The sequence below is a fragment of the Coccinella septempunctata genome, chromosome 4 (assembly GCF_907165205.1).
Source record: "Coccinella septempunctata chromosome 4, icCocSept1.1, whole genome shotgun sequence".
NCBI classification, from domain to species: Eukaryota; Metazoa; Arthropoda; class Insecta; order Coleoptera; family Coccinellidae; genus Coccinella; species Coccinella septempunctata.
Window position 1 is genome coordinate 21,860,826 of NC_058192.1, and position 23,602 is coordinate 21,884,427.

The 23,602-nt window shown below is 35.8% G+C and overlaps 2 protein-coding genes across 7 annotated transcripts in view; one reads left to right on the forward strand and one right to left on the reverse strand.

Moving 5' to 3' along the window:
- The window catches only part of LOC123312439, a 100,586-nt gene that overhangs the window by 1,259 nt on the left and 75,725 nt on the right, over positions 1-23,602 (reverse strand). For 3 of the 6 annotated variants that reach the window (XM_044896871.1, XM_044896867.1, XM_044896866.1), the window contains 5 exons: positions 19,505-19,628; positions 16,778-16,919; positions 15,436-15,614; positions 15,154-15,378; positions 11,941-12,226 (listed from right to left, as the gene is read on the reverse strand). In XM_044896871.1, the coding sequence (XP_044752806.1) occupies positions 11,981-12,226; positions 15,154-15,378; positions 15,436-15,614; positions 16,778-16,919; positions 19,505-19,628 (916 nt within the window). In that variant the 3' untranslated portion in view covers positions 11,941-11,980. Of the gene's footprint in view, positions 1-11,940; positions 12,227-15,153; positions 15,379-15,435; positions 15,615-16,777; positions 16,920-19,504; positions 19,629-23,602 lie in introns of those variants that run through there. The other 3 variants (XM_044896869.1, XR_006537625.1, XM_044896870.1) reach the window with 3 other exon arrangements.
- Positions 1,680-11,179, forward strand: LOC123312441 (CAP-Gly domain-containing linker protein 1 homolog). Its single transcript, XM_044896873.1, has 7 exons — positions 1,680-2,000; positions 3,901-4,079; positions 5,338-5,475; positions 5,538-5,684; positions 5,747-6,062; positions 9,130-9,483; positions 10,742-11,179. The coding sequence occupies exons 1-7, from the start codon at positions 1,820-1,822 to the stop codon at positions 10,801-10,803; spliced, it is 1,377 nt and encodes a 458-aa protein (XP_044752808.1). The 5' UTR covers positions 1,680-1,819; the 3' UTR covers positions 10,804-11,179.

The window sequence follows — 23,602 nt, forward strand, 5'->3', positions numbered from 1 at the left end:
TATGGCCATTTGAAAGGCATGGACTTAACCTTGAAGCTCGATGTGTGGGTGCCCCATGTCCTTACGCAGCAAAATTTGTGTCGTCGCGTTGACGCGTGTGATTCGCTCCTCAAACGTCAAGAAAATGATCCATTTTTGAAGCGGATTATTACTGGGGACGAAAAATTGGTTGTATACAACAATGTTAAACGCAAGAGGTCATGGAGCAGAAAAGATGAACCGGCTCAAAGCGTGTCAAAAGCCAACATTCACCAAAAAAAGGTGATGCTTTCCGTTTGGTGGGATGTCAAAGGAATCGTTTTTTTTGAGCTTTTGCCGGACAATACAACGATTAATTCAGAAGTCTATTGTCATCAGCTGGACAAATTGAATGATTCACTTAAAGAGAAGAGGCCCGAATTAATCAACAGGAAGGGTGTAGTGTTCCACCAGGATAATGCGAGACCTCACACAAGTTTGGTCACTCGCCAAAAACTTTTACAGCTTGAATGGGACGTACTGCAACATCCACCATATTCTCCAGATCTGGCGCCTTCCGACTACTATTTGTTCCGGTCCCTGCAAAATTTTTTGGATGGCAAAACCTTTACCTCAAATGAAGATGTCAAAAACCACTTGAACCAGTTGTTTGCCAACAAGGACCAAAACTTTTATGAGAGGGGAATTATGTTAGCGCCAGAAAGATGGCAAAAGGTGTTGGACCAGAATGGCCAATATATAATTTAATAAAATATTTATTCATTATACGAAAACTGTCTTTCATGTTCCCCAAAAAAAACGAAATGACTTTCCGAACAACCCAATAGAATCATAAAAAAATGATTCCCATTTAATATCAGGAAAAGGTGAACAGCTGCATCTCATAAGGTCCCACTGCCTTGGAGGCAAAGAATTATCAGACAATATGGCTTGGCAATAAGCATCAATGATTGGTTGGGTTGTGAATCAATCATTTTGAAGAATAACTATTTTATCTCTGTCAACGCTTCGAACTTAATTAAGTTCATACCCAGGACTCTACAATAATTAATAGGTTCATATCTATACCAAACATACTCAGCAATTACCAACCCAAGATCCAGTCTTTGAAGCTTCTTGGCTTGTCAAGGGCTTGTTGAAAGAAAAACAACTTTTATTGTTCTTTGTCTATATTTCGGACCTTTATTGGGTCCTTCTTCAGGACACCTATAAATAACTTCAGGATTTTGGATGATACTCTGGTATCAGGCTGAAAAGTGCTGGCCACCTAAATGCCAGCAGGAAAGGTTGCCGGAGCGGAGATCAAATTCGACTTACTCGATTGGTACGATTACGATTCTACTCAAAAATCGGATGATAATAACCCGCAACTTGTCACCTCACGATAAAGCAATAAATTCGATTATTATATATTTGTAGCCTTGTTTATAGACTGTAAACAAGGATTGTAGCTTGGAATGCTTGGAGTATTCACCAAAGATATTACACACCTGTAGTGTGTGTGTTTGGTACTCACAGCCTTCTATAAGGACGGTTATGGAAAGTGACAACCTGTGGCTGTGGAGTAACCTCCATGGAGACTATGGAGAGTGGAGTTGCCAGTAAACGTAAAGCTACCTTAAGATCTTCACGACGGGAAAGGAGGCTTAACATGTCAAAAATCTTGAAACTTCTGACATCTGACATCTGTTGTTCTGACATAAATATAACCTATGATTCTTGTTGAACACAAAAGTGAAAGTAAATAAGTTTGTTGATATAAAAACTCCGTTTCAGCAGTTTAAGGAATAATTTATTCTAGCCAGTAATTGAATTGAACTGTATTGTATAATCAAATGTGATGACGACTTCAAGAATCGTTCGGGGAACTAAAATCCGGATATTTTTATGCTTTTGTGCCATAGTAATTATATTAGGACTATTAGCTTGTTATAACAATACTATATCCCAACTAGATGAAACTCAAAAAGCGGTAGCATTATGCCACCAACAACAGGAAAACTTATCCACACAATTACAAGGTATGAAGAAGCTCTTTTTGTATCATTAAATGTGGAAAAAATACAAGTTTTAGCTAACATCCCTTAGAGGCTTCTGTATTCCTTTTTTCTCTAATTTTTATGAATATCATCAAAGATTATATCATGATTGGTCAATGATTTAATTTGGGACTAAATGGTCATTGAATGAAGAAAATTTGCAATTCTACAAGAATTACAATACAAGTTACAATAGTTGATTTAATTTGGGACTAAATGGTCATTGAATGAAGAAAATTTGCAATTTTACAAGAATTACAATAGTCGACAATACTTCAACTGATTTATAACCAAAAGACCTTCAAGAAAGATAATTGGGAAGGTGATGCTGCACATTGTTTTTTTATTATTCAACTTTTAATAACTAACAGCTCAATACATATTTATATTCAAGCTCAACCAAGAACTCTATTGTTTCACTTTTGGTTTATGAAAGTGTAGTATGGAGGTAGAGGAAAGAGGGAAGTTATTCTGTTTAGCTTTACAGGCATGAAATACTCTGTGAAATATGTAGAAGCCTTATTTACAGAACATTGCGAGCTTGTCAAATACATAAGATCAGTTAGTATATCTTGTATAACAAGACAAAATTTTTGAGGCCTTCAGATATTCAGATTAAAATGATAAAAGAGCCGTTATCAGGAGAATGGAAAATAAGTCATCTAATTCAACTAAAAATACTCTGGCAATCATAGCATCTCCTCATCGATCAATATTACAATCAGTCCCAATTTTTCTACACTGTTTTTATCTTAACTTTCATAATACATGAATTTTCACAAATGAACCCTAACACTTGATTTTTATGGTTTTAGCATCGCAGCCTTCATCCTCCTCTCCATAGAAATATTCACTTATCCCAGATATCAAAAGGATTAAGTTCTGTTGGAGGTCTTTCCTGGTATTCAAAATTATGGTGGTTGGGTCCATGTACCTACTTGCATACTGTTCTCATGTCCCTAGCAGTACCACTTTCTGCATGACTATATATTTTGTCCAATTGAAGTTTCTTCGAATTCTCTGGTAGTTTGGTGTCAGACCTGTAGATGAAATCACAATAGGGATGGTATTGATATAATCAAATTCCATTGTTTCTCAAGATCTCTGTATATTGAAATCTTTTCAATGTGCCTATCTAATATGTTGTTGTTATTTGGAATCACCACATCAATAAATAGAACTCTATTCTCATCTTCATCCGGCAATATGAAGTCAGGTCTATGTGAGTTATTTTCTGGTCTGTGAGAACGATTCCATTCTAGTAGAGCTTATGATGATCATTTTCCAATACAGAATCTGGGTGGTGATCATAACAAGGAACCTTTTCTGACCTTAGAAGTTGGTACATATTTTATTGTCATTTCAAGGCTGAAGTCTTGTAAACCCTTATGGTCCAACTTTTTCCTTAATTGTTTAATTCAAATGTATGGGACAAGGACATTTGGCAATCCAAATGGAATATGTGGACGTTTGGGTGAGCTTTGGCTGAATATCCTGTGCAGTGGTTTCAGTCGGTAATTTCACTCTCTGGTTGTTGTTGGCGATTTGGAGCCGTAGTTTCTTTCGCGGCAGAAGCCCGCTTCTCTGCAACTTCCGATTGCACCCGAAACAACCAGCTACCCTAACTTTTTTAGATGAAAGTTTCGAAAAAACATAACTGTCAAATTAAGGGTTTGTTAATACTGATGTACCTATGGATATTCCATCCATCCAAGAAAAAAGTTGATACACCTACATCTCGCGTAGATCTTACCTTCACTAGGTATTTCATTTTCTTCTGTAGATTATCTTATAATCATTGGAAAAAATCATCCTTTTGAAGTTATGGATGTAGTGTAAAATATGTACTTAATATTCTGATTGGAATAATTGTTATTTTCAGTTATATCTGATTATAAATTGCGCTTAGAGAAAGCTTTGAAAACTGAAAAAGCAGAACATGTAAAGAGTAATAGCAGTTTCGATCAATCGCTAAAAGATGAGAAATCAAGAAATGAGAAAAATATGATGGAAGCTAAACTGCGATTCAATTCTTTGCAGCAGAGATATAATCTATTGCAGGTAATGTATTGATAATTTAGGATGGATTTTTTAAATTGCTATTTCCTAAACTCCAAAATCAAATTGAAAGTTAACAAGTTACTCACTAGACGGCCATAATCCATTTTTCTAATATAATATAATAAACTACTTGTACTTAATGGACTCTTTTTATTTAATATCTACTTCTACATCTTCAGGAGTTTTGTCAAACAAATTTACGAGTGTTATAGTGGAGAAAAGAATCTGTTCTATTGGAATTGAAAATAAAACCGGGGAAATTTTATTCAACCCTCTTGATGTTGTAAATAAAAAAGACGATGACTATATGTATATGATACTTGATGCCTGTATGTTTGACAAAACTCCTGAAGATGCCCTAACAAGGCGAAACATGTAGAGTAGATATTAAATAAAAAGAGTCCATTAAGTACAAGTAGTTTATTATATTATATTAAATTGAAAATTATTTATGTGTAAAATTTTGTGAAGTATGCGAGATTCATATATGTAACTGCATAATAATTGAATAATTGAATTTTCTTTTCACATTATACAGGGTATTCCATAAACATTGCGAATTATGGAGGTTATTGTTCTTTGGGTTATTTAGTATCGGAAAGGCTCTTTAGGCCGTAAAAGCTTCGTTTTCTTAATACCGGGCGTTGAAATGTATTTCGAATGAATAACGAATTTCTCCCGTCTTAAGCAACTACGGGGGCGTCCGTACTGGTATCGACTTTCGAAGAAAAAATAGTACGCCCTTTTCTGTAATTGAATTGATTTCTACAATTATCGTTCAATTTAGAAATGAAAGAGTCTGCGTTTTTTCTCTCAGATGCAACACTTTTCAGTAAAAAATTTGAAACCGTTAGTTATTAAAAAAATATTCAAGTAGAGCATTCGAATAAAGAATTTTAAATTACAAGAATTGTTGAAAATGCATACAGCTAGGATACAAAAATTTAGTCCTCCCATCTTGGATGGCTGAATATCGAATTCGTTATTTATTCGTTTCTTCGAAATAAACCATTTCCAGATAAAGAGCGAGCCTACATGAAGTCTTGTGCTATGTGGAGTCGGAAACTCAACAGAAATCCTGAATTTGTTCGCAATGCTTTCCATACTCCATACTCGCAAATGAACTGTGCAAATAAGAAAATAGTACTAATATTCTGTGCACAGTTTTAGAAAAAATGAGAATATATTTTTTTCAAAAATTCAGTTCAATTATAATTCGTTGATGATTATATTTTTTTCAAAGGGAATTATGTTTTAGACTGAGCATGATGATTATAAGGAGAAAATATTGAAAACCCAACAGGAACAATTGGATGAAATAGGTGATCTCCAGTCCAAATTGAAAGAAGCTCAAGAAGAAATAAAAAAAGTCATAAGTTCCAAAGAAAAACTGAAAGTAATTTTGAATATCTTAAATAAAAAAAATTCTTATATACTCAAAAGATTTTCTCATTTTAGTCTGATTATCTTAACATCCAGAGAGAGACCGATAGTTTGAGAAAACAAGTAGAAGGACATGAATTAAACTCAATTGGAAATGAAAATAAAACAAACTATTTACAAAAACAAAATATAGATCTTAAAAGGGAGATTAACCTGCTCAAAGTATGTCGAAAATATATCTTCCATATTCTAATTGCTATATTTTTTCATTATATGATTTACAGGAGAAATGTCCAGATCAAAGGGATACTATTCAAGAACCGATTATTTTGAATGATATTCCAAAAACTTCTCAAAAAGAAATCGCGAATCAAGATCAAGGACAACAAAATGATCAGAATGTTTTAGCTATTCCTTTGCCTAATAATGAAGGAAAAAATAATAAAGGTTCGTCTTCGACACCTTCCTCAATAAAATCAAGTTCGCAGGGCAATTTAAATGGTGCTAGACCGCTTGCAGTGCCCACAATGACCCCCAAGAGTCAGAAGAATGAAAGTGGAGATGTTTCAGCTAAGCACAATGGAAATGCCGTGCCACAAGGTGAGATTTATTTACACAAAGAGGACAGAATTAATTAAGTGCATTATTCTTGGTCACCTAAAACTTCTTTACTCTCAAAACATTTATTAATCGATCACTGTTGCATAACCTTTTGTTTTTCAAATATTTGCAATTCGTCCATTAAAGCACCTTTTGGTGAAAGCCAACTTTCTTGGTGGTATACTAGCTTGAAATTAAATTAGTCAAATAAGTGTTATATACAGGATGTTTCAAAAAAAGTTGCCCCTGTCTCTATGTTAGGTAGAAAACTGAAAAATAATTTGCTCAGTGAACAAATTTCGTAACATATTCAACTATGTAGTGGCAAAGAGGACAGGGGAAATAAAAATCCTTAATGAGATGCCGACGTTTCGACCTTTATTTCTGGTCTTTTTCAAGGCTATTCATATGGATTATCCCTCATAATATTCTGAGGTGGACATAAAACTGTGTCGTCAGTTTTTTAAAAACTCGATATATAGGTCCATTTGTCAATAGATAAAATTATTCAAAATCTTTCATTATAATTTTAGGGTGTTGAAAGATATTTCTTATAATAAACAACTGTTGTAACATAACTTTTTTAAGGTTAGATTTATTAATCAAAATTTCAAATGAACATGGTTCAATTTTAAACCAAAGAGGTGAACCTCAATCTGAGTACCGTTTTGGGAATATTTTGATTTGAATTAATAAATGATGCCGGTATGAAGTGATGATGATCAAATCAGCATCACGTGATCTTTGAAGGAACATAACTTTTCAACGGAGCATTTCAGGGCTTGATTCCATAGGGACTTTTCGTCTTATTTTTGACGTTCTGAACCTATATCCAAAATATTCACATAATGTCTGGGACACCCTGTATATTGTGAGTTTCACACTTATAGCTGAATGATTGAGTTAATCTCGTTATGTGTACTCTCTGAATTTTCAACCTTCCAAATAATTTGAAAAGGCACTCGGTTTTTGTAACAAACTCAATCAATTTATTCCAAAAAAAAGATCAAAAATATGAAAAATGATAAGTCACCTGGTCTAGACGGCATTCCGGCGGAGATATTCAAAGCCTTAGATGAAGACATTCTCAATAGTCTCCTAACACTATTCCGCAAGATCTGGAAACAGGAAGATGTGCCACAAGACTTCAGAGACGCTTTAGTTATCAACCTCTATAAGAACAAAGGCGATACGTCGAATTGCAACAATTACAGAGGCATATCGTTGCTTAGCGTGGCCGGTAAAATTCTCTCGAAGATTATGGCTAATCGTCTGGTTCCACTCTTAGAGAAGCTTTTACCTGAATCCCAGTGCGGCTTTCGACCAAATCGAGGTACGGTGGACCTAATTTTTACACTGCGACAGCTACAAGAAAAGGCCCGTGAACAACAAACAAGGATTTATACAGCCTTCATCGATTTAAGCAAGGCATTCGACTCGGTGAATCGGAGAGCGCTATGGAAAATCATGGCACGTCTAGGAGTACCCGAAAAATTCCTAGCAGTGTGTAAAAGCCTTCATACCAACAACACCGCTAGAATACAGCATAATGGCTCTACAACCGACCATTTCTCAACCAACTCTGGAATAAAACAAGGCTGCGTGTTAGCGCCTTTACTGTTCAATATTTTCGCGATAGCTGTATCGATAATTGCTGACATGAGCATGCCCGTAAGAGGTGTTGGGATAAGATTCAGATTTGATGGAGGCCTGTTTAACCTGAAGCGCCTCAGAGCAAAAACCCGTACCAAGTTTATCACGGAACTTCAATATGCAGACGACTGTTCACTCATCGCTAGCAGCTCAGAGGATCTACAGATAATGATGGACACCTATAAACATATATACGAAGCTTTAGGCCTTAGACTCAATATTGATAAGACCAAAATCCTGGTGAGTCCGCCAGAAAGCCTTCAAACAGATATCAGCCTGGACAATGAAACTCTAGAACAGGTCGAGCAGTTCAAATACTTGGGAAGCTTCATAAATACTAGGGCTAACCTTGACACGGAAATACACAACCGTATCAATTCGGCATCACGGGCATTCTGGAAGCTGAAGGACAGAGTGTTTCAGAATCACGACCTCAATCTGAAGACCAAGACAGCTGTTTACAGAGCAGTGGTCCTCCCAACGCTTCTTTACGGAAGCGAAAGCTGGACTCCCTACAGGCGACATATTAAACAGCTTGAACAGACGCAGCAACGTCATCTAAGACAGATAATGCACATCAGATGGTTCCACAAAGTTTCGAATGCAGAAGTCTTGCAGCGCGCGAGTTGTACAACAGTTGAGACTCAAGTAACGAGGGCCCGACTCAGATGGAGCGGCCACATTCTGAGGATGCAAGACACAAGACTCCCCAAGGTAGCTCTATACGGCGAACTCACTGAGGGAGCCCGGAAACCAGGAGGCCAGTATAAGCGGTTTAAGGATACACTACATCAATCCCTAAAATCAGTTAATGCCAACCATAACTGGGAACAACTAGCGTTAGACAGGTCACAGTGGAGGTCTTTGGTAAACAGATATAATGGAGAATCGAGAAGGATACAGCGGCGGCCAGATCTGGTTGGTGACTATCCATGCCCTGAGTGTGGAAGGATCTGCAGGTCACGGTTGGGTCTCTTTAGTCACAGGAGGGCACACAGTCGCAACTAGCACTAAGAAATTACTTATAATAATAATTTTTTTTTTTTTTTTCTTCTTCTTTTTGTAGATTCATTCCCGGTAACGGGATACAACAATGAATGAATATCCAAAATATTCACATAATGTCTGGGACACCCTGTATATTGTGAGTTTCACACTTATAGCTGAATGATTGAGTTAATCTCGTTATGTGTACTCTCTGAATTTTCAACCTTCCAAATAATTTGAAAAGGCACTCGGTTTTTGTAACAAACTCAATCAATTTATTCCTAGTATTTTCTGAGAAGAGTCCTGGACTGATTTCGATATAAGTTTGTGTATTTATTATGGACTTTACTCGTTAATTAACTCTTTTGTTCTTGTCTAAGAAGAATGTGGTACTCCACATTAATCTCAATTCATTTCTTCAATCTAGGTGTATTACCTGTACCTGAAAATTTGCCAGAAGATGTAGTTCCTGCAGAAGAAAATGAAGTTAGAAACAATATGGTTGACGAACGGTACAAAAACAAAATCGATGAATCCAAAATAAAGAAGCAGGAGGAAATGGAAAGAGAGAATATGGGAAACGAAGATCTTGACCAACAAAACATCGATGAAGGACTCAACTTTGGAGATGCAGTTAAACATGCCGAGAAACAGAACAAGGAGCATATTGATAATCTCGGTGTTTTCAAAGAACAGAAAAATCAACAAATAGCCCTTGGAGTGGGTGACTATAAAGACGGACAGGTTGAAGAAAATCCTGGTATGGATGAAGCGGAAGATGGTAAGTTGAAAGATCAACTTAACCTATAAAACATCATAATGCATGGTTTTTCGTTCCTCAATAAGTTGATTATATGTGTGGAAGTGTTTATTTCACAGTCTGTTCCTGATTTTGATTATTATGTTATGAGTTCCTCGAATAAACATGTTCAGTATATTGTTTTTCTTTATTGTAAATAGCTTTGATTTTGGTAGGATAAGGGTGGTAAGATTTGACGTTTCGAATTTTAGGTAATCATTTTCTTTCTAGAATAATTCAAGGTTATCACTACATATAAGTGCCGTACTTCGGACTAGTTAGAGGGGATAAGAAAGAAATTTTTTTAACAGTAACTACAATATCGGGTAAAATTCAATAAATTCACCAATACTGGGTTGAGTTTCTTTTTGCCGATTGGTCGGCTAACTTGTTGGAGGATAGGTGTAACTTAGATCTTTCGTTGTTGATTAGCTGGTTTAGCACAAATCAGTTATATATAAACGCATGCAAAACTAAATTAATAATTCTTCAAAAAAATAATGTAGGGCAGAACCTCGATTTGAGCGAGGGTGTGGTGTGGGAGGTGAAGGCATGGATAGGGTAAGGTAGATCTCCTTTTTGGGAGTGTCCCTTTATGAGGGTCTCACTTGGAGACCGCACTCTATAGGAGTCTTCACCAGATTGCACTTTTTATGCTACATGATCAGGACTTTGAGGTGTGTTCTGGGCGAGGAGAGTTTTGTCGTTATGTTTCATGCTCTCTAGTACTAAGTCTTTGATCTGAGTTCTTAAAAAAGCTACATAAACCACCATGAAAGTTTTAGGGATATCATTATGATAAAAACCATTTGTGGCCTCTCTGGGTGTCGGTTCATATTCATTGGTAGAATAAATAATGGAATAACTAATTATTTTAGTTTTAACATAGATTCAAAGTTGATATATAGTTGCTTCAAAATGATGAAGTTGATAGAATTCTAGTAAAACAATCTAAAATGTATGACTAAACCTAGTCTGAAACAATGTTTCAAAGTACTTTTATTAAAAGAATAACGGAAAATAAGTAAGAATGAAATAAATAGCTCTGAAAACATTCTGAATACATACTACTCTTTCTTATGGGCAACCGAAACAATTCAACAACAACAAAGTGTTTCTTTCATATTATGTTTGCCATGAATACTGCGGATTTTATCTCACAGTATTAATTCAATGTTCCAATACACTTTTGAGGATTCAATTCCATCTTATTTCCTTAAAATATTGATGCATTTTACAGATGATCAAGATGAATATGGAGATCATCTTGCAAGGCATAAGGAGCCAGCAGTGAGGAATTAAGAAAGTTTTGACAATTTTTATTTTGTAGATAATAAATTTTTTACTTATTTCTAAGTAATATATATGATATGATGGTATGTGTCTGGAATTAGAAGTAGAATTCATTTTGTTTCTGTCCATTGAGTACTTCATTTTTACTTAGAAGTAATAGTTAAAGTATTTTTTTGTTTTGCCTTATTATTTTGGGTTGAACATTTGAGTTTAATATTATAACTGGGAGAATTGTTGAAAGCAATTGATCGATTTTATTTGATTTGCATATTGATTTAACAATTTTTTGAGTTTACCTGAGTGTGATAATTTATTGAAATGACTTATGTGCATTTATAAAAGTATTAATAATTCTAGAATAAATTTTTACTGACTTTTTGTGAAATGCTTTAATTTTACTTGTCGGCAAAAATATCAATGGATATTTATTTTGGTGAACTTTTGGCTGTTTGCACCGATTTATTTAAGGCAAGCTTAACATTAAGTCACACTTATTTCAGTGATTGCTTCGGTAACTGCTATATAAATCAGAGAAATAAGAAAGCCTTAACGTTTAGCCTGCCTTAAAAAGGCGGTGCAAACAGGCAGAGAGTCCTGTATGATGATGGGATTCTGGGTCAAGTTCAACAGAATTTTTTGTGTTAATGTAAGTTTTATGAGTGAAGATACGAGAAGGGTAGAAAAAAAGGAGTTAAAAAAACACTAATTTACAACACTCATATACCTAAGCAAGTTCATTCATATATTAAATTACACCAAAGGCGAGTAAGCAGTGATGACTGATGACATTTTATCTATTTATCTTTTTTTCAATTCTCTGTGGGAGTTGGACCCAGTAGAGTTCTTGCGACCATTGTCAGGTCGTTGATGTATTAACAATTTTATCACCCACTCATGTCAAAGGCTCCAAAGGGGTCCTAGAATCCAGACACCCGGAGTAAATTGCCTCTACCCCAGAAGATATAGCAAAGGAGGTGCAATTCAGCAATTCGTCGGAAAGGTGACAACTTAGATAGAGGCTAATATCAAGTTAAATTATTAGAATAGACAATGGGTAAAATTAGTGCGAAAACGTTGTTTATCTGATGAGTAAATGACAGAAAGTGTTGCAAATACTTTCACTAGTTAGAAGAAATAGTGGAGAAGAACGAATTATTCAAATTTATTGAAACTTAAACATGAAACATTACAATATTGTATAAATAGCTAAAGCTCTCTTATATATTAGTTCTTTTGCCCTTGGAAATAGGAGCATTATATCTGTCCAATCTTTCAAAGTTAAGACTCCAATGTCAACCGTCGTTCTAGCTCTGAATGAAAAGTGATGGGGTATCCCATAAAACAATCCTTGAGGGAGACCGAACATTTCACCACTGTGGAGTACGTCATGAATTGTTTCAGTCAAATTTGGATGAACTGTTAACACGTCAACCTGTAAAGCAAAAGTAATAGAAAAAGGTGCTTTTTCGCCGAAAATCACTCACTATTCAGGTAAGTCTTTTTTTTTCGATTGAAGGTAGATCTCATGAACGAGTATATAAAAAACTCAAGATGGCGGAGGTACTACTGTAATGAAGGAGTAGTTTTCTGGCAAAAATACCCCCTTATTTTAGAATAATCTTTCTAGTTTCATTTTATTTTTGAATTAATTCTGAGAGAAATATTTTCAGTTTCCAATTCAGGATTCCGACATCCTTCGGAATTGCAATCATTCCGCACCGTTTTTATTCCGTTTTCAGTTCTGAAAAATGATGTCGCACCATATAAAACATCCTGAATTGGAAGATAACCGTGTTTTTTGTTCGCCAGCACAGATAAGTCGAAATTAAGACGTCTGCATCGACGCAAATTTTACCGAATTTCGACAGCCGGGGCACATCTGATTTCCGCACCCCCCTGTGAGTATAAAATCAGATGTCCCCCCGCAGGTCACTCACTGCTAATTAATCGCCCAAATTGAAACTACGTTACACACCCGCCGTATTAATTGCTTGCACTATTGAGAATTTACCATTTTTGTTTAATTTTTTTTTACTGTGGAGAATTTTAGAGAGTTGATTATTTTATTTTGTTTTTTTCTACTGTTCCGCTGTGAGTGCACTAGAACCCAGAGGTAAGACGACACTTTTTTTTTGTTATATTGTCGGTTCAGTCTCCATCTCCAGCCCTCCTATGCCACAGTTTGAGTTCCACCCCTACTGTCAATAGAGTACCCTGCTGGTGTGGATACCCGGGGGGTACAGAAGTTGGCTACCCTTCCTTGGTGGCTACCCTTCCTTGAGTTTTCCCGTTCGTTCCAGTGTTTACCCCTACGGTTAGTGAAGCACTCTGCTGGTGTGGATACCCGGGGAGTGCAGAACGCGCCTAAGGGTGAGTCGTCGTAAATCTGTGCCGTCGTATTTCATCCCCTAACAAGGACAAGATCAAAGACAAATTCTGCGTCGCGGTTAGTTCAAGTTATGACCAGTTTAGTAAATATAAAATTCGTTAAATTCCTCATATATTTATTCGAATATCGAATTCTCTACATTATTCTATTTTTCATACTTGAGAAAGTGCTTGTGGTTATTCGTGGAAATCGTTGGTGCATGTCATAGACTAAACCCTGGGGTTATGTCTATGGTGCATGTATAGTCATCACATTACGCTGGGCGAAAGGCGAAACTGTGCGCACTCTAGACTAGTTATGTCTATGGTGCTCACATCAACTAATGCCAATTTTGGACAATTTTGTTGGTGAATTTTCAAACTTTATATGTTTTTACCAGTTTTTTCGGCTGTTAACGTAGATGAATTGACCTATTTGTTATACTCTTGATTCCACGTGGCTTTCTGATGATGGAAGTGATACAATATCAAGTGTCGTAGTGGGATATATTTGATCCAAACTTCGTCATTTTAAATGTTTCATATAGACAATTTTCAGTGAAATGATTAGTTTTGAGAGGACTGTTAAAATAAATATTCACCTTTGAAAACACATCGTATAAAATATTCGAGATGGTGGTGTTATAATCCTTTGAATTTCGATGCGATTTCACTTGTACTGCGCTATACCAAGGGCCGCCGCCAGACATTTTGCCGCCCCGGCAAAATAAAATTTCGCCGCCCCCAGAAAATGATACTTTGCCACCTTGCTGGGACTATATTGAGTTCAAGTACATCATTATTTATGGAATAACGTACAGCATGTTCAAAATGTATAGATATTCAGAGACGAGTCTTTTTTATAAATTGATATGCCTTAGTAAATGTTGAATCTAAAAAAAAGATAAGAAAAAGAAGAATCAAAAGGGTGGGTTATATAACTACTGACTACGCCGGCGCCGGTATCATACAGTAAAATATATGCAGTGAAACGTTTGAAAATTACGGATATAGAACTGACTTTTAGTATGATTCAATTTGAAATTGTAAACTCCACAGATAAAGAGATATATTAACCCATAATAACCTAGTGTTACACATATGTAACGCAAATTTCACTGGCAAATCTATTTTATTTCTCAATAACTGTAGCTATTAGCGTTACATATATGTAACACCATTTTTCTCAAACAAAAACCATACAATTTTCAAACAGAAATTGAGTTGTTTTTGTCTTGTACACTCTATGAAGAATGTTTATTCAATTAGAATAGTGATCATAACTCAGGATATTAAGGGTTTAAATCTACAACAGTCGTATAAACATGATATACTATTGTGAAGGGTTTATAGGTACTCTTTTTTCTCAAGTATTTTAAATTCCTCCCAGAAATTCACATTTCGAATTCAGATTGGCAAACAGAATATAAAAATGATTTCTGAATTATCTTAGAAGCCGTCCCAAAAACTATACTGTCTGTGACGTTAATCAAAATCAAAGAGACCGATTGTTTAGAGAGCAAAAAAAGGGACAGTGAGTGACCGCCGTGGTGGAGAAATTTACAGGCTGATTTTGATAGTTATTTATGAGTAGAATCCGGCATCTTTGATCGTTTTCCATCTGACGGTATTCCCCTTGTTTCTGGTTAAAATGCATTTTTATTCGGTACTTTGAGAAGAACATATGTGAATTGTTTGGCGACCAAGCGCAAAAAGCCGCCTTTTCGATTTCACTCTAATAAAATTAATAATGTTCGACTTTTCGCTTTTGAAGACAAAAAAATTTGATGTGAAAAAATTGGTATCGTTTTATGAACTGATTTGCCGCCACCAGAATGTGCCGCCCCGGCAGGGTGCCCGGTTTGCCGGTCCTGACGGCGGCCCTGGCTGTACCCATGGTGTTTTTCTATTTTAATTAATGATTCCTTTCAGAAGTTGATAGTAGAAAAAATATATCGTGATACACCCTGATCTGCAAATACATTTCCTCACCTGACCACGATGAACGAAATACATGGATTGATCTGAATCCCCATGCTGCACAATGTAATTACCCGGAAAAAACATAACCGGCATAATATTATTGGAGAGTTGTCTTAGAAATGGCTCTTGCAAATCGTGGAAAAGATACGAATTTCGTAATTCCTCCCCATAGACATCGTATTTCAAAGCACACTGGTTCGTATAGGCCATTGTATCAGTTATGATTCTTGGCATCTGAAAATTTGGGCATTGAAAAAGCTGACAAGTTGTCTGGAGATAAGTCCTGCTTACCTGTCTGCCATTCCTTTTAGTCCACAACTGTTTGACATAATTCCACATCTTCTCCATTTGGTGATCGCTCACATTTTCGTTGAGTAGATAGTCCCTCAATTCATAAATTCTCTCTTCATATCTGGTCAGAAAGGATGAATGTAAACTTACGATATTGGCCGCTATACCAATAAATATACCTTAAAAATAATAATAATATTATAGAGGATTGGAAATAATCAAACATATGGAAATTTCGTGTGCTTCAGGGAAGTGTAGATCGTAGAATTCATATTAGGTCCTTTCGTTTGCATAGGAAGAGTAGCACTGTAGCACTTTTCTACACTCGGTGTAATTTACACTAGATTTTAGTATTCGTTTGCTGACACCAGTGTAAAGGAGGTGTAGTTTATCCACAGCTAGCCAAAAGGAGGTGTAATATTAGTGTTCTTTAGTGTGAAATGCAAAATTTCAAATCTTAATATCACGGACGTCACGTTTGCGCAACTACATTGAAAATCAGCTGATGCAGAGTGCTGCTGAGTGCAGTGTAGATTACACTACACCAAGAAACAGACGAAAGGACCTAGTGTAGGTGGATTAAATTAGACCTTGACCCATAAATCTATTGTGTTGTGTGTGCTACCCAGCGCTGTTTATCTATTAGGTAGCAAAGTCACAATAAACTTCACTACCTATCTGACCAAGGTGTCAGGCTTTTTCAATATGCAGCCTCACAATCGCAAAACACGTGTTGAGCAGTCTCAGTGGCTTCTTCACAGAAGCGACAGATATCAGTGAGAACCTCTCTTCCATATTCCCCATGTCATAATTTAGAGGATAGTGCTTGGGTGATTTATTGATTTTTTTTGTCGGAGAATTCAGGAATAGTAGAGGCTCACAATTATTTTTTAGATACTGATTGGATTGTTTGGCCAACCTTGTGACGTCTCTGCTAGTTTTCGGATACAATGTGTTGTTACAGATATAACGATATTTTATTAAATCAGCTGATTTTCTAAAAATACTAACTATAAAACTTCGAAGTTGTTGTTATACAGGAACATAATAGGGAAACGGAAATTTTTCTTTTATTGTCATAGAATGTTGAAAAGGATACTTTCCTAACGAAATTTTGGAAACTGTTTTTTCCACATTATTTTCTCAATTTTCCTTCTGTTTATGAAATATCACTTTCCTGCTCTAGAGCATTACTTTCCGCCAATAGCAGAGAAGAAAGTCATTTTCCCGGATTGGTGCGGGAAAGTGGTTAGAAACGCAAGGAAGAAGAAAAAATATATATTTTCGCTAAATTGGCAGTTGTCATAAATTTATGACATACTCTGAATAGTAAATCACATACCTATCATGAACTTAGCTGTTAACATCAATATTATCAGAAAAATTATCTCAATATATCTTCCTGGTAATATGTCTCCAATTCCAGTATTAGTTGAAACTCCTAATATGAAATAAACACAGATGACATATATCTCGAACTGAGACTGAAATAAAACATGAAATGTTAGGGAATATTTATGATGAATTATTCAATTCTTTAAATCATAAAATAATATAATAATAATAATAAACTAGGAAGCCCAGCTATCTACCTTTTAGGTGGATCCATCTTTTACCACCAAATCAATTAAAAAAATCATAAGAGAAAAAATCAATCAATCAAATCAACCCGATTTACACCTACACCGTAATGATGCTTAGGTACTCCCAGCCGTCCAGTTTCAAGAGAGACTTTTTCACCACGGTCAATACAGTAGATATGTCTGATAACAGATTTACTCCGAAAAATTTCTATTTCTTTCTGACAGCCCTTAAGCTCTAACTTCAAGAATTAAAACGAACTGGTATTCCGTCTACGATCGCGAGTATGTTCCTTTTTTTTTTTGAAATTTTTTTAAAATGGACAAGAAAATTGATTTTCCCATGCACCAATTCCATCAATTTTTTTGGATGGCCATTTCAAATTGTTGAAAAAAAAGAGCTTGCGTTCCATCGTAAACGAAATATCGGTTCATTTTAATCGTTGGAGGTGGGGTTCTAGGGCTGTCAGAATGAAACAAAATAATTTTTTCTGAGTACATTCTGATAAAGATCTCTATCCACCAATTTTCTTGGCCGGCCATTCTGAACTTGAAAAATGAGGATTATGCGCTTCATCGTAGACTTAGACTGAATAGTCTATTTTGATCCTCGGAGCTTTAGTATGAACAAAAAAATTATGTTAGGATATTTTAGTCATTCCTCTATGTACTTAAGCCATTAATTTCCTTGGCCGGCTATTTTGAACTGACTTATCTTCTGGAGAAGGAATCCTTGAAATCAAAAATATAGAAAATTGAGCTTAGTTTTCGGAATTTTCTTTTGGAACATTCTTCAATCCAAAATGTCTAGGAGTAAGGCTGGATTCCTCGCTGAATTTCGAAGACCATTTGGAAAATTTGAACATGAAGTTCAAAACTATGAATAATATCCTGCATAAACTAGCTGGTACTTAAAGTGCTAATGCAAATACTCTTCGGACAACAGCCCTAGCTTTGGATTTTTGGCTGCTGAATATTGTTGCCCTGTTTGGGTTTATAGTGCTCATGTGCAAAAAATTGATGCACAGCTAAATATTTCTATGAGAATTATAACTGGAAACTATTGGATCTTCACCTATTCAATGGTTATACCAGTTCTTTCAAATATTGTACCGCCCCATATTCTTAGATATACTGCAGTTATTAATTCTTGGAATAAATTTCACTCTTTTACCGCCTCATTTCCAATTCTGTCCTGTATTCCACAAAAAATAATACAAATATGATCCAACTCTTGCCTTAATTCAAATGTAAGGACCAATTATAATACATTTGGCAGTCTGAATGGATAACGTGCACTATTTTCAACCAAGAATCAGTTAGTGATCCCTCGAATAGAGTTCCTGGGTTTGATCTTCCCAGGTGATCCTCTTGTGAATCGTATAACAAAACAACAGGTCTACAGGTCACGAACGTTGCAATGGAATGCTTTTATGGAATTCAGTTGAGAGCCCTAGTTTTGTGAATGCGGGGAACCAGAAGAAACCATAAATCATCTGGTTAATCATTGTCCCATTTATAAATTTCAGGATGGTTTTAGGGCTATACATAAGCAGATTCCAAATCTTTTTTGAGATGGGTTATGAATTTTTCAGGTCAATCTGACATATAGAACTTAGTTTCAGGTTAGGCTTGTTCGTAGAGTGGTTCAAAACGGTTGTGAACTGTACCAAAGAGGACTGTACAGAGCAAGCGCAAATGGATTTTCGTCCCCCTAAAATGGAATTGCGCTTGCTCTGTACAGTTCACAACCGTTGTGAACCACTGTACGAACAAACCTTTTATTTCACATTTTTCTGCTTTTTTATGTAAAACTTGGAGAAGACTTTCTTTTTCTTCGAGGAAGGTGCAATTTTTGCAGTGCGAGATACCCTTCAAAATGAAATATTTCAGCTTATTTTGTCTCTTATTTTACAATCCACTACACTCAAGGGGAGAGAGGGTTTTTTCACTACGGTTTTTCCCTAAGCTCTAAGCTCTTGTATCATACGCAAAACTGTATGGTACCCCGTTACGCTAACCCCTCTGAAACTTCATCTTATAGGTACACATTATTGTTTTATGTTAAAAATTGTAATGCTTATTATTGGAGGAACATACACTTATCTCAGATATCAAAAGGATTAAGCTCTGTTGGAGCTCTTTCCCGTTTTTTGGGCTTGCGATATGGTGATCGGGTCAAGCATGAAGCTACATTCACAATCAATTCACGGGCCGAAGTGCACTTCGGCACGGAAGCTTAGCAGATGGCGTTCTCCGTTACCATTCACTATGAAATTCAAGACAAAATTTCTTGCAAGTTGCAAACTATCACTTCGGCCAGGAATTTCGTGCCGGCTATAGATGATGCTGATGCTTATGTTTTGATCAGTTTCATTTTTGATTCATTTGAGTATTTGGTTCCAAGATTATTGCGAATGGTAAATTTCGTACCGAAGTGCACTTCGGCCCGCGAATTGATTGTGAATGCAGCTTGATATGAGACTTACCCGAGGTCGCTCGTAGAAAATCCTCACCCAAGAATTCGTGTAGCAAATAAAGATTGGGCATGCAAACATATACCAGACACAGGAGAATACATGAATCATCAAGGTTATCCAAATGAAAACGGAGCTGAAAAAATTTATTTAAATCAATGTTATTTAGCAATCGCTATTCGTTGCGAATAGAAGAAAAACTGTAAGAGTAGTATGTATATGTAAGAGTATGCTTTCGAATTTGATAAAAATTATTGATAATTTCATTATATTATAATCTAAGTTTTATTAAGTGGGTTATTTCGAATAGTATCTGAAAATATGTCGGTTTTCTACCCAAACACAACTCGATAAAGAATTATTTATCATCCATAAGGCGTTAATTCTGACGCACCTTGCTATAGAGGCTAGTTGAGGAAATTTTACTTATTTTCCTTCATCATCAACCTAACTTCGAATTTCCATCTATTTGTTGGATTTTTTTGATTTTTGAAATTATTTATTTATAAGAGAATGAATTCGCTAGCACATAAACCCCTATACTTTTAAACCGATTGAAAAAATAAAAATTGATGATCAAAGAAAATTTTGTAATGAACGTCAGAAACAAGTGGAACATTTACTTCATATACTGCAAGCAGTCTCTCGTGGAAATGTTGACGGAAAATGTAGCATGAAGAAACAAGCAAAAATTCCTGGTTTGGCAAGCAATTTGCAGTTGTGGGAATAAGGGACAAAATTTTCGTTGGCCAAGGCTTTGTTGACTCAAAGATTTACATCAAGGAATGCTTGAAGGAGCGATTTTTACCATTTTTACGAGCACGATGTTGTAACAATCTTCAGGCCAGATTTAGCTTCATGCCACTACAGCAAGGCCACCAGCAGTACGAAGCTATGGGGTGGTTTTTGTCCCCAAAGAGGCCAATCTACTAAATTACACAGTACTCTGGCCAATTGAAAGATATTGGGCTATAGTGAAAAGAGAATTGAAGAAGATTATGAAATCAACTAAAACATTTAGAGGAATTCAAACAAAAGTGGAAGGCAGCATCCCAGAAAGTGACCGAGAGCTCTGTAAAAAACGTGATGGAAAGAATTCCAAAGAAAAACTATTCTTCTATTTGTAGAAACTAAATTCAGTTTTTTTTTTGTAAATACAGTTTCCATAATAATTAAAAGATGATTCTAAAATAGGATTGATTTTGGAAATCGGTCCAGTGGTTCAAAAGATATAGGCGTTTTTGTGATAGCGAATTTATTCTCGTTCAGTCTTCAAGTGGATCTCGCTTTCTGGCAGGTGAATAATGAACGAAAATAAAACAGACACACCATGACCCCCGCTTATATTAAATCAACAAATGTTACATGTTATGATCTGAATCGTGCAAACGAGCCGCCATAATTCAAAGTATCAACAGAAATATCATTTCGTCGAGAAAGATAAATGCTGACTATAGTTTCTGTAATATTCGAACTCTTAAGAGCAATACAACCCATACCTCGACGAAAATGGAGCGAAATTGATTTCTCCTTTATTTGACATCGGTAGTTGGTATGGGTAAGGGAAAGGGATTCACACTAACGTCATCTGACAAGAAACAAGAACCATTAATGATTTCCGTGGCAAGATACTATACTGTTGCTAAGAATTTGAACGTTTCCATTGTCCTCTCGTCCAACTTGTTTATCGTGATGATACGATTCCTGCAATCTGCGATTGAGGGCAAATGGATACATTCTGTCATCTGTAGAGCCTGCATATATTTGTGAATATCATAAATACCCATACAAGGTAGTACAGCAGTATTGCTTAACGATACCTTCATCTATTCCATTTTATTAGGTCTATGATCTATTCTGTCAAGCTCGCTATTATCTGTGTGTCGAACATCATTTGGTTTGTACAGGAATGTTTTTGGATTGATAATAATAATTAATCGAATATGTGAGTCTCAGAAGTACCTAAGATGGTTTAATCTTAATCCTTATTCTGAGAGTTACTTTTGTTGCTTGTCAGATGGCGCTAGCTTCACTACAGTGAAGTCGCTGTATTCCTTCACCACACCGACTACTGACATTAAATAAAGGAGCTATCAGAGACAACCTTGTCTCTGGAGCTATCGTTTCATTTTCGTCTAGGTATGCGTTGTGTTGCTCTGACGAGGTCAAATGAGACTAAAACCATCATCGTGAGCATCTACTCTTTCCCGACGAAATGAAACTTTTATTTCTATTAATATTTTGAGTGATAGTGATGCTGGTTTGCTAGTTCGTAAGACTCGTTGATATTATATCAGAGGGTGTCATGTATCTGACTCAATTTCGTTGAATATATTCATTTCAACGTTCAATTTAGATAATTTTCAACTCAATGTCTTTTATCAATTTTTTTTTTCAATTTGTCAATATATGTCGGGTGTCGGCAATTTCATCATACTTTATTTCTGTGAAATACTAGGTGGATCTGCATAACAACAGCCATCTATGGACTTCAGTATGGAATGCAGAGCCGGAACTAGGATTCTGGCGCCTGTGGCGAATTCTCATAATGCGCCCCTAAGAAATTCTCTTTCCTATGTTGATTTGTACTTATCTTTCATAATCGAATACCTAGCTTTTTTTGCTCCGAAAAATCTTTCCTATTTTAAAGAAATTAATACAAATAAAATCAAAATAAAAGGGATACGAAATAACAATACCAATAATAATAATAATAATAATAACTGTCATTTATTGACCACAGTCAAAGGCCATCGACCAAAGTCCTTCAGCCTTGTACATTTAGATACATCGATGTAGCAAAAAAAAAAAAGGTTAGTCTATTATATATTAAATTGGGTTAATTTTTTATTGATCTACATAGCCATGGACGTGAGACTGTCCATGATTGTTTGGTCTGGAAATTTTCTGAGTGGGTTGCTCGCTGTATCTCTGTGGAACATGCCATATACATATACCTCCAGTTCTTTGACCCGATTGAAAAATCTGCCATTTAAAATTTTCAGTCTTTCTATTATTGGCTGTATTTTGGTCTTTCTGTAGAGTAGTTCATTGGATGGATTGTGTAATTTATTGAGGGGGTGTCTCATTCGTGTTATTGTTCTCAGAGATGTTCTCTCCCCTACCTCTAGATTTTTTAATACCGAATTTGTGGCATTTGCATATAATGTATGCCCGTACTCCAGAATTGGTCTGCAAACTGTTTTGTATATTTTTGTGGCATTTTCAATGCTTATTCCTTCGTTCTTGTAGGTGAGACATTTAACAATACCATGAACTATAATTTGACTTTTCTTGCTTTGGTTTCTGCAAGAATATATCAATGATGTCGTGATTCTTCTTTTCTGTTGTTGGGACTGCTATGCTAAATAAGTCAGCTTTTCCTGTCCAGTTAAAGACCTTAAATAAGTTTTCTCTAATTTCAATTTGTTGAAAGAACATTAAGATGTAGCTGTGGCAGCTGTAGTTACTGATAAAGTCAAGAATATTTTGAGTGGACACAAATTTGTATGGATCTGAATCGGGACTATACTTCAATGCTTTCTTGTTTAATTCGCCAAGTAGAAAGCCTTGCAAACATATTCCCCCGAGAAAGCTGTCTTCTGGCAAAACACTGAATCTTTCTTCGAGTTGCACTGAAATATAGTTCAATACTTGAATGAGGTCCTTTTTCAGCTTATTCTTCTAGTCAAAATTAAAATATTTCATCATCAGCTTCTCCTCTGGGCTATTTTATTTTTCTTCTCTTTTCCTCTTCTGTAACCTATCTGTGATAATTTACCAGCTCTCCAGTTCTCCAGGAGCTATTGTTGTCTATGTTCTGAAGGAAATACCCCCAATCGGCTAAGGTTTTGCGCCTCAATCGGTCTCCGATAGTTTTTTTGTAAGTAGATCTCGACATGGCCTTCGTCATCGCGTTGGTTGTTATGCGACGCCACAGCCGTCAATAGAGACGTTCTCTAGAAGGCTGTGGCGACGCATTCCGTTTTCAGACTGATGGTGTGGACTATATCTTAATAATTTATTATTATTAAGTATTTGATTATTATATGTATAGTGTTCGTTTACCTTCACATTAATTTAATTCACACACATATGTATAATGTGTAT